Source organism: Vanellus vanellus (assembly GCF_965231255.1).
Source record: "Vanellus vanellus genome assembly, chromosome: 6".
In the NCBI taxonomy this organism is placed as follows: Eukaryota; Metazoa; Chordata; class Aves; order Charadriiformes; family Charadriidae; genus Vanellus; species Vanellus vanellus.
The window spans coordinates 44,518,089-44,530,410 of record NC_138911.1 but is presented as its reverse complement, the minus strand read 5'-3'; the positions used below and the strand labels follow the sequence as shown (position 1 = coordinate 44,530,410).

Sequence of the window (12,322 nt, the reverse complement as noted above, 5' to 3'; positions counted from 1 at the left end):
TATGTTTTCAAATTCACCCCTGTATAATCAAACAGGGCAAGGAAGGGATTTGCTTTGCATTCTGAATTCTTGCTTAATGGAAAAGTAATTCTTAAAACTCAGAATCATATGAAACACTAGTAGGTTTCTTCTAGGACACAGAGTTAAAAGTAATGATCCATTAAAACTAATTCTACCATGACACTGCTTTCTATCAGGGTGGCACACCGATATTAAATATTAAAAATTCTAATATTTTCATAGTCTGTCTCTGGTATCATAAGAGTGGCACAGCTGGCATCTCTCTTTCTCTGCCAAGCCTTTACTTTATTGTGTAATATACTGTTATATTATCTGTTACGGCATACATGGACCTTGGAGCATTAGGTGCCAATAAACTAAGATTTACTGTCTATCCTTGGGAGCAAACTAACACCTTCAAGTCATTCCTCATCCCGAGCTTACATTTTCTTCCTGCCTCTCCCTTGTCAATATGTCTAACACCATCTCTGGCACACCGCCAGAATCCTTACCTCGACCCTGCCTCCACTAAAATCTTTATTCATACTTTCATCATTTCCCTTTGCAATACTGCAAATCTCTCCTCACAGTCATCATAAAACCCTGCAGTCGAAATGCCTAGGGACTTTCATGATGCCATAGTAAAACTGCTGTCACTCCAAGACAGGCGACTATATCCTCTCTGATTGTAACAGGCACTTCCAAAAAACTCAACCGACGCCTGTAGATTCCAGAGTTCTCCATGCTCCCCTTCTAGTCTGCCAAGTTGGTGTTTAGCCACAGTCTTCTAACACCATACTACAGTCTCCTTCAAATTTTGGCATTTTTTTTCTCAAGAACCTTCTGTATTAACCCATTGCTGCTGAGCTTCCTTACTCCCTTCAGAACTCTGCTCCTCTCTGAACCACTGCTCAGGTCATTAACTTTAGATCTCAAAGACAGCATTCCTCTTGACTTTAAGCTAGAGCTTTTATCCCCTCCATTCTTGCCTCAATTGATATCAACTTTGTTGACTTTATAGGTTAGTCTACTCTTACTTCACCTTTGTACATTATTGTACAAAAACTTCACAGTGTGATATAACATAAAACACTTCATGATTCTTCACAGAATGGAACAATAGGAGCATAGTAGTACGTTTTGGTAGCAGCTATACCGCTGGCACAAAATACACATTACAAGTACTGAATAAAAACCCCAAACCACCCCAACTGAAATAGAAAAAGCAGTAAGTTTCAGTACAGTTCACAAGCAGCTCAGATAACCAGGGATGTAAAATGAGTGAGGAGATGAACAGAAAAAGACTGCGGAGAGATGAATTAGGAAGATGTCCAAGGTAGGAATGCAATCCTCTTGTTCTCAAGCTGGGGAGAAGAGCATTACTGAGGAGCAAGGAAGCATTTTTTGCAGGTCTAGCAAAAGGTTGCACAATAACAACAGACTGGACAAAAGAAGACAAGGAAAGTCTAAATGTCACTTCTGGGAGTGCAGTCCCCCCCTCACAAAAATCTGCAGAGGAGCTGGAAGCATAGTCATCAGGCCAGAGATGTAACAAGTTGCATCCCAACAACAACAACAACAAAATATTCAGCATCAGAAGCACAGATCTTGAAACGTACAGAAAATTTAACAAACGCTGATTCCCTTCTATTTGAGTATTTACTTGTTCCACAAGAATTGTGGGTTTTTTTCTTGAAGATCTATTTCTCCTGTTTGCAACAAGAAAGCTTTGCTTGATATGGAATGGAAAAACTAAGGCATGAATAAAGCAGCTGCAAAACTGCATACAGTCAGATTGGTAGTCAGGAATAAGTTTGCAGCACTTGCAGAGGATGAGTCCGGTATCTCCAATGGTAGGTGGCTTAGCAAGAACAAGAACAAATTGTATGGGGTGGGCTGTGCATTTCAGCTCACCAGACTTCCACTTAGGTTGCTGAGACCTGTGATGGCAGGGAAACTAGTGCCTCAGCAATGGCTACCTGGGTAAACTATAATACAGCTTCCATGTCCCAGCTGGATCTGGAATGCACAAGCAATTTAATTGTGTATTGCAATTATAACCTATCTATACCCTAATTATTTGTTTACGATAGTTCTTCCAGTAAATCATGTCAGTTTATCTAGCATCACGCCAGAGACACTGCACAGAGAACTCTTTCCATCAAGCTGCAAGAGGAAACATTATGCAATTTTCATAATGAAAATAACTGCTAGAATGAATAGAAAGCTGTCTAAAATAACTGAAGATTTGGCACTTATTACTGTACTGGGGTTAATTAGTGTCCAGAGTAGTTAACTTTGAATGTATTCCTTCTTCTATCAGACCCTATAACATCCCTACCTTAGCAGGGAAAACCACAATTTGCTGACTGCTACAATGGCTTTTGAGCATAAAACTACATTTAGAGGGACTGTGTTTGGTATATCCAATCCCATCTCTAAGGAACTATAACCACTGCTAATAATGACTGCACAGGCTTTTTAAAACCAGATGATTGCTTCTTTTCTTTACCAAAGTAATGTATATGTAACACTATGAAAACATTCCCCCAAAGAGATTTTTTTAAGTTACTTAAACATCCTGCTTGTCTCAAATCTTACCATCCCTGATAGCAGCCCAAAGGCTAATTGCCTTGAACAGTGAACCCTTCCCCCACTCAAAGGCCCATTACAAAATACCGTTTTTTAACTATTGGCTATGGAAAAGTGGTTTAAATCAAGCAACTCTTTCTTGTTATTTTCTTATCCTTCCACTAAATAAAGGCATTGGAGTAAATATCTCAATGATCAGATCCACCAAATACCGGAATAAAAAATTACAGTTTTTCATATCAATTAGAAGGGATTGGCTTTTGCTTCTATTTCTTATAAGTAATATTGCAAGGGTTTTTTTTTCACATTAAAACAGCTTAGGGAGAGTGTAGAAAATCATGTAAGATGCCTACATGGTAATCTAAGTTTAAAGAAAACAAAAGAAAAAAAGAGATACTTAGCTACATGGCATTTCAATATCATGTGGCAATACTGACACTGCTCACAAGAAATTACTAATTTAAAAAATATTTAAAGTCCTCATCTAACTCATTTTAATGGTCTACAGAAGGCTAACTCACCTGATTCCTTTACCAGCCAAAGCTCCTGCTGAATTTAGGTTAGACATTTCTGTTATCCGATGCCTATACATTTCTGACTCCATGTAATAATTAACAAATTCATTTGTTTTATACTATATGGAATAGTATAACAGTTACACAATTGCAAGTAGTCCGAAGTATGGTGGTGTTAACAATATAGTTCACCATTCACATTGAGCTATGGATGAGTCACAAGTAAAAGTTCAGGACCATAAGGATCACAAGATTCGTCAAATAAGCCTCTGAAATACATACACCTTTGGGTTGCAACACAGCAGCGAGTCAAAACATTTTGTGTCATATTTAGGAAAGTGTGTGAAGTATAAGCTGCCCAATGAAAAGTCTATGAGAGACAGTGACATAAAAATCTGCCATGTTAAAAAGAGTAAAGAATATTCAGATTATCATCCCTATGCTGCTTAAAAATGCCAGGTGAAAATTAATCGAGAGTAACAAGTCAGGCTCCCAAGTCCCATTCCAGATATGGCACATCCAGCACAATACTAGCCCCATAGCGGCACACTGACTCGATGCCTGATCTGATGAAAAAAGGGATCCAGCTACTTAGTCACCAACTGCTCTGGTCGACACCACAAGGTTTTTCTTGGAGACCTTCCAATGGTGCACCAACCAACCCTATCCTGTTTATTTTGAGGCCTGACCAACAAGAAACACAAATTCTTATAGAACTCATGTTTCAAGCAAGAAAATGGCACACAAAAATGAAGTATGAATAGTCAAGTATTAAGCTAAAATGAATTGTGTCATTTACTAATTCATATACATATAATGACATTCAAGACTTGAAATATTTAAATCCCATAGTGCTAAATTAAGAAAAAAAGATTATTTTCCAACGCTTGCAAACATTGCGATATACACAAATGCTACATTACTATTTAGTTGCATAAACTTTATTTGCTTTAGAATAATTTAATAACATCTTTCTCCTTGTAACTAAAACCCCTGCATACTCTGAAAGATCACTCTATTTTAAAAGAATCATTATGCTAAACTCATCAATCCTAAAACATTTTTAGTTTTTAGTAAAGAAAACAATTGTAAACACAGAGCTTTTGTAAGGTAGATAGCTATTACAAAGTTCACTTAGAAAATCAATATAGCATTTTAGCTGGAATTTGCTCATTAAACACCCACAGCTCTAATGCAAATTATGATGGAATGAATAAAGCAAATACATATGCTTCTTTCTTTTTATTAAATGTAAAATCTACTGTTAATTGCATCTGGTATGTCATATAAACTTTTCTCCTTAACTATTAAATGGGAGCTTTTACAAAAGTCATTAGAGATTCTCTTTCTTTGACTTGTATAAATTTCAATATTTGTTCAGTAAAGGTTCACAGCAGTTAAATTACATTAACAAATATTATTAGCTACTATGTAAGCCAACTAAGTAAAATACTTATATTGCAGGTAAAACAAATCAATGGGTGTTTACAATAATATTTGGATATGTCCATTTTTAAACAAGCTTATCAAATATCATGTAATTCTTAGCCAAATGAGAGAGACTCAAAGTAGATTTTTTTCTTCCCAAATACTCAAATTTGTTTAGTAAGCTAATTGTTTTCTAATATGGGCAAAAGTAAATATGAAGAAGATGAACCATACTGAGTATGAGTTTACTGAGTCAAAGCAGTGTACATATTTTCTTAGTTGAACCTGATTCTTTTGGCAAACCTATCTTCTACACTTTTAAAACTACCTTTAAAATACAGCAGTACTGAAGGTGTGTTGGAAATCATTCTAGTTTAAACAGTGGTTCATGATTTTCCAAACAACAGAACTTTGGGGGAAGGGAGACAAGCACGGTTCCCAGGAAAAAAGTCTGTTTGCTGATTTCCTAGAGGTCATCTGTGTAAATACAAAAACTGAATAGGAGAGGCAAGAAAGAATAAATTGTTAGGACTTAAAACATCTATGGCAGCAGAAATCACTCCACATTACTCGTTAAAAAACAGTAAACTCCAGAATACAGGCCAGACCTTATAAGAAAAAAAGATGAGATCACTACCCACACCACTATCTCAGAAGATCCAGTAAATATTACAACACTGTAACAATTGGCTTTCAAGATAAGTCAGTTTTACAGAAATAATAACAATATTTTGGACTTTGCAAGGTGTTTGACATTAATAGATGTGATGAAATACTGCTTTTGGCTTTAGACTATGAAAAAAAAAGTGATCCAAGAAATAGTACAATTAAAATTTTGCTAATTGTTTTTGTAACGAGCACTAGTTATAGTGATCAGTTACTCCCAAGAAAAAGACATGCTGATAAAGTTTTTCTGTTCATAACAATGTGTTTTTGCAGAAGGTCAGGGGTTTGCAGTATAAGATTTAGTATTCAAGACCAGTGATTGCTGAACAGTAAGTGACGTGGGATTTTCTTTGGCATTGATCTTGTACATTCAAGGTAATTTTACCAGCTACTCACACCATTACAGCAACAAGAAATACAAATAAGATTATATGTTTTTACAAAAAATGCTCTGAGCATCTTAAGTACTCGAGAGTTGACTGAAATAATAATAACTAATGACTCAAAAAAAATTTTGACTTTTGTTTCATACAGGTATACAGCTCTAATACAGGAGTGAATGTTGAACTCATGAGGACAATGCAACAAAGAATATTTTCTGTTTTCTGCCTTTTGGAGATGTATATCAGTCTGAAGAAAAAGTAGAAACATGAAAGAACTTGCTTGGCCATGTCATCCTTAGAATTCAAGATTCCTGTAATGAGCTCCTTGTTTATCCTGCTCAGTTGCTTCCATGAAAAAAATGTCAGCTGAAATTTATCCTACAGAGAGGTTTAACTGAAGCTTTTTAGGGATTTTTGTTGTGTTTTCACTGTGGATTTCTAAGTAGCAGCTATACGAAGATGGGGAATTAGAGATGTGTACTGGGAAAAGAGGTGCAATGACTACGTGCCTTTTCGTTTTCATTAGCCCTCCCATTCCTGTCCACCACTGCTGGGTCTCTGTCTGTCTAATCAAAGGAGGACTTGGAGATGATCCTTGCCATTTCCAGATGGGCCACCATTTTAAAATTTTATTTAGCCATATGCATATAAGCTTGTTCTCCTTACAGAAATACAAACATGTATGTATTTGTTATCCCGTCATTTTAGAAATCAAAATCCTCTGAGATGTCTTTCTACTAGATTTAATGACTGTGCTCACAATTCTTAAATAAGAAGTCAATCTTATCATAGCCAAATAAACAAAAAAAAAACAGATTTACTGCATTGCTATGAAAGCCTTAAAATGTGTCATTAATTGGTCTCTGCACATACATGTTACAAAACGCAGATAATCCCTAGAAATGTTCAAAGCCTAAGGCCCTTACACAGTTCTCATTCAAGTTAATGGCAAACTACCACGAGCTCCAGGGCTGACTGTCAACTTAAAAATAGTGCTGAAATGTTCTATTACGAAACAGATAGCTTAAGTTCCTAGCTCTTTTTTGAGAGCTACCATTCATTTACTTTCAGTTATGACCTATAACTGAAAAATAAAAGCAAAATAGCGATAAGAAGATCACAGGAAAACTACTTAAGAGTTTTCACTGGTCTATACCAGCAATTACAGACTATAAGTCATTTACACCTAAATGTGACTTTATAGATAAAGCAATCTGAACAAACACTGATAGAACACAGTGACTTCTTTATTGCTTTGTGCTTGTTGTATGTATTTAGTGCATAGCATTCATCTGCTCCTACATTTCCAATGCTATAAACAGTGTTCTTAATAAAAGGCTAAAGTTGCTTAGTGGCACAGTTCTGCATAGGGTTTTCTTTGTGTACTCAGATCCCAATTCAATTAAAAAAAAATAAAGTGGGAAAGAATAGGAGAGAGTATTATACACAGATCCCAAGGCAGTTCTTGTGAAAGCCAATCCCTGTACAATACTTAACCCTCTGTTTCTAACACACTAAATGCAGCTGACTTCAAAATTCAAACCATAATGCTGTTAAACCTTTTTCCGTGAATAATTGCTGATGCTTGAATATTTACTTTAGGGGGGAAAATATAAATGTTGCATTAAAGTTTGAAGTTATAATTTGACAGGTAAAATAAAAGTTTTTGTCATACCCCAAGAAGTAGATTATTTGCAGAGCTTTTTATTCCTGAATAAAACCCAATTATTTATATTCGTCTAGCACCGTAGTGGGGAAGAGAGAAGGGCCAGACTAATCATAAAAATATGCAGAAGATACTGGCTTGCTTTTTACATACAAGTTCCACCCATAAATAGCTTAGTAATTTACATTTTAACCTATGCCATCTCATCGTATATTGTACTTCAAAGAGCTGCACACAACTTTTTGACAATCAACAATTCTGACAATCTAAAGTTAAAATTAAATTGTTTCAAATTAAACTGTTAAAAATTAAGCCAAAATGTTCTTAGTCTCAACACCTCCACCCTTGGGTTCTTTTTTTTGTCCTTTAGATAGATTGCTTACCTTCCCATACAGAGGATTCAAATCCTACAGCTATTTTAAAAATTCTGTTATTTACCAGGAAATATTTTGAAAAAATATTCAGAAAATAGTTTTGCATAATGAAGCATTAATAGGACAAAATCACTGAGAACTATATAGCCTATATATACAAATGAATTATGCACAGAAAACTGAATTAGGGAAGTATATGCATTACCTACTTAAACTGTAAAATATCATTCATATTTAGGTTTATAAACACAAGGGTTGGGAACTATTGAGTTCTTTTGGCTAAAGCCCAATATTGGCCTTATTTCAGTTTAATTGGAAGAGGATCTTGAATTCATCTTCTCCATGAGATATCAGGAACCTGGATTTCTGTTTGTACCAAAGGTTAATAAGAAATGTGTCTGCAAAAGTCAAACAGCATTAAATACCAAAAACTGATTATTATTCTGCAGGAGTTGTTCTGTCATTCATAATCTCTCCATGCTCCAACCTTCCACAGCTAATCTTTAATGGATGACATGCAAGAAAGAAAAATAACATCTAAAAAGGCACTCTAAAGTGAGCTTTGAAGAAATGGAAAATACTTTTCTTCTGTGCTAGAAGTTATTGCCACCCAAAGTTTATTACTGGCAAGATTACTTATTTCCTCTTACTTTATAGGATATTAAATCAAACTAACTCTAACCTAATAGCCACTTGGATATTTGTTTTCACTTTTCCTATTAAAACTATTGCATGTGCATACAGTAATTATTTTTCAAGTTCATTTTGGAAACTTCAAATAATGTCCACGAACATTTCCATACCATATTCAAGAATTCCAAAGTACCACAAATGTTAATTCTCAACATTTTTGTAAAAACAGACCTGAAAAAGGGACTTCATTGTAGGTGTATTGCTGTAGTTTCCAAGAGACTGAAAGCTGTATAACATACACAGTAATATTAAAACGACTGCTTTCCCCTTTTACCACACTATATTTCCTATCATTACCCTGGTCTTTCAGAAAGCATCTGCAGAATGCTCATACCGTTGTCAGGCATTAAAGGTGGTGTGCAGCAGCTAACAGACCTAGGAGGGCTGGACTCAATCAGCTGACTGATTTAAAAAAAGTATTAACTTTTAGTAACATTACTATTAGATACTGGCAAAAAAAAAAAAAACACCACAGAATAGCCCTTGCTACAGAAAGATTTAACGAGAAATATTTTTTCCTATCTTTTCCTTCAGAATTATTCTTAGTCCCAATATACAGCACTGTGATAGCAACAAAAATATTCCAAGAGCCAAGGCTCTGATGCCAACTATCGTATATCTTGTTGCAGTAATGGTGGGAGTAACTGTGAGAAGACTGGGGCTTTGACATTTTTTCCAGTTTAGAGAGGTTATCACTATGCTCTACAATTCTCACACTCAACCAGCTCTTTCCCTCTAGAAGTTCCTATATACCCCCTGTATAATTCTTTTGTTGGGCAAAAATGAAGTCACTTACTATGTCCATCCAAAATGAGATCTGTTCTCTCTGCCAATTCTTTTGAAGACTTACTCCTTTGCAACGCTTCCACCCTTATCTTCCAGTCTGTCCTCAGAAGATGTATGGTCCTTCTCCCTTTCCCCTCCCACAGAGTGCACACCCATTCCGCTTCTGTTCAACATATGAAAGTTCTGCAGTCCCACGTTTCAAGATTTGTCTATTCTTCATGCCCAGTTCACATGTCATGTTCACCTTTTTCCTTACACTATCCTAGTCTCAGTTCTTTCATGATGTGCTCTTCCCTCGATTTTCCTGATGTTGCCTCCACCTCTGTTGTTCTCTTCATAATGGGGAGCGAAACTCATGGTACCTTCTGACGTGACAGGAAATCCAACAGAAGAATAATGAAGAAACAGCAGGAACCTGTGGCAACTATGACCACCAGAAACAATAGTCTCTAATGCTTAAAAGCCTGCAACCAAAACTGAGAATTTCCTAATTTTCTTTAGCCATAGCTACCTGACATGGAGATAGGGACCCAAGGAAGTTCCAAAATCCAATTTCCAATTTTCCAGGCTAGTAAAATTTAAAAATAAACACCTTCTGAAAATAAGTTATTTACTGCACACAATATTAAACAGACTCTTCCATCATGTGTATCTTCTGCCTTAACTCTATCTTTTCTTATTCTCTTATGAAGCATTTCACAAATTTACAATTTTCCTCTTCACTTCATCTGAACAAAGGAAAATTCGTAAAGCAACAAGCTGTGGGCTATTTGCTTCTGAAGACTGTTGTAGCTTCATTTTAAAATGGCCTTTGTCTTTAGTTTTCTGTTCTTTCCATGAGACTTGTTTAGGTAAAACCCATCAATTAGAGGGTTACATTTTAAAACTGAATTGTAGTATTCCTCAAAGTAGATAACATTTCTGATGTTTCTTACACTATAATTTTGTGGAGTCATTTTCTTATCATAAAGTCAGTACTAAGTAATAATAAAAATGCAAACACCCATATTTACAAGCTTCAGTCTACCATGTGTTATACACTGCAGTAATTAAACATTAACTAGCAACATGAAATCACAGCAGCATGTGTTCTCCTTTCCTCAAAGGACTTAACACAAGGAGAAAAAGTTTTTCCTTAAACACACTGACTCTTCTTTATTAGGTTCTGCTTGTCCATTAGAACTCTCCCCAAGGTTTTAGAGACACACGGACCTCAAAAAATTTGGTTCACATAATTCCAAAGTTCAAAACATTTATCCAAATTTAGTAACATTCTTAGAACTGTAAGACAGGAAGCAAAAGAATGAGATATTAACAACCCTTCCTTTTTGCAAACAGCTTAAGTAGTAAGGAGTGTTTTGCCCTCTCTCTCTGCATTTAAAGGATTTTATACTTCCTGAACTTGTATAAGGAGAAAAAAGGGTATTTTTTAAAGGTCATCTTTATTACACATTGTAGCTCTCATTAAAATTTGGCTTAATCTTCCTTTTAAAATGGAATAATGACTTTAATTGTTGTAACCATATTCATGACATACTGTTTTGAAGAGAATATTACGCATAGGACATTATTAGAACATTAAACAGTCATGTAGGGAAAAAAATTTACTAACAAATATTTCAAATGTATCTGTAAAAATGAAACTAAACATGTTATTTGACACACCTTTTGACACACATTTCTTTCCAGGTTTTAACAAGCAATGAACACCTATATCAAAGAGAATATTTTTCTATTATAGGTACAGAGGTAAAACACTGTGCAAATATCAAGGAACAAACACAAAACTTGGAATTCAACCCAAACAATTTGCATTAGCTTTCAGCTGCTGGATATAACTATGATACGCAGTGTGGACCTTTTTCTTCTGAAAATAAATCAAGCAGTTTATGAAAAATGAAATAAGAATAAAATTATGCCTGTATTTCCGTTTGTTTCCTAATATGTAGATTAGATTTGCTTTTCCCTCCCACCACCAGAGAAAATCTAGGAACTCTCTCTTCCTTCTATAATATACACAGAATACTGTATTCTCAGGAGTTTGACATTAAATGGAAAGTCAGCCATCTGTTTTTTCAGCTGGAGAGTTTATTTCCTGCTCCATTTTCCTGAAGACAGTTACACCTCCCATCAGCACCAATAGTTTGGGGACAGGTATTAGTACTATTAAGAATATATGAAGTGTGCATGGTCTATGAGGACACAATTTTACCTAGCTTACACTTCATTTATGAAGAAATGATATGATGAATTAATTTATAAAAGCAGTCCTGTTAATTTCTTTGAAACACTTGGTGAAAAACCTCAGAGTATTTTTCATCCACCAGATACACTGAACACACAGTCACTTTTCAATAATAAAAATATTCAGCTTCATAACTTTAGAAATTTTCAAAACTATAGAATACAAAACTGCCTCCATTCTTGTATGTCTACTCAAAGAGCAATTAACAACAAATAGAAGTGTGCATTCACTTTCAACTATAAACTTAAAAACCTTTCATTTGGGGAATTTGTATAAACTTCATTCACTGGAGACATACCATGATCAGACAAAAATTCATTAACTACCAAAAGAACAGATTTTTCAAGAAAGTGCAGGTCTCTAGTTGAGGTGAATGTGCGACTATCTCCATACACGGGGAGGGGGTAGTATTGCTCTGAACGAGCTAAAACAATAAGTGGTATTTGAACTGCTGGTTGAAAGGTAGAGGCACTGGTAATCATTATTTCCCCTTGTTTGTTCAGGACCTTCCAACAAAACAAACAACCTTTTTGTGATTGGATTGACATGGTGTTAACAATGCATTTAATGCCCAAATCAGTATGAATACAGGTAAAGCTCCTGCTAATACCAGTACCAGGATGTTAAAGCCACCTATTTTCTAAGCAACTCTAAACAGCCACACATAAAAAAAAAAGCCAAATCTTCCCTCCTTTAGCAAATAAAGCTAACATTCACTAGGCCACGTCATATAGCAACCGCGGGTACTGTATGAGCCATACAGCCATCTGTTAAACGCTTGCCTACGGTACCTGCAATCTTTTCTGCAATCTTAGCTTCTGTAGCTCTCTCTTGCAGTTCTAAGTCCAGTTTTATTGTCTTCAGCTCCTTGTCCTTTTCAGACAGCTTATCTTGAAGCTGAATTGAACAAATGGACAGTGAGATTCTTATCTAGCTGAAACAGTCAACCAGCTCTTTTAACCCCAACAAAATTT

At 35.5% G+C, this 12,322-nt stretch overlaps 1 protein-coding gene across 1 annotated transcript in view; it reads right to left on the bottom strand.

The window, feature by feature from the left end:
• Positions 1-12,322, bottom strand: part of MIPOL1 (mirror-image polydactyly 1) — a 156,064-nt gene that overhangs the window by 124,564 nt on the left and 19,178 nt on the right. Inside the window, exon 4 of the mRNA XM_082485888.1 lies at positions 12,140-12,245. Coding sequence (XP_082342014.1) covers positions 12,140-12,245 — 106 coding nt within the window. The remainder of the gene's footprint in view (positions 1-12,139; positions 12,246-12,322) is intronic.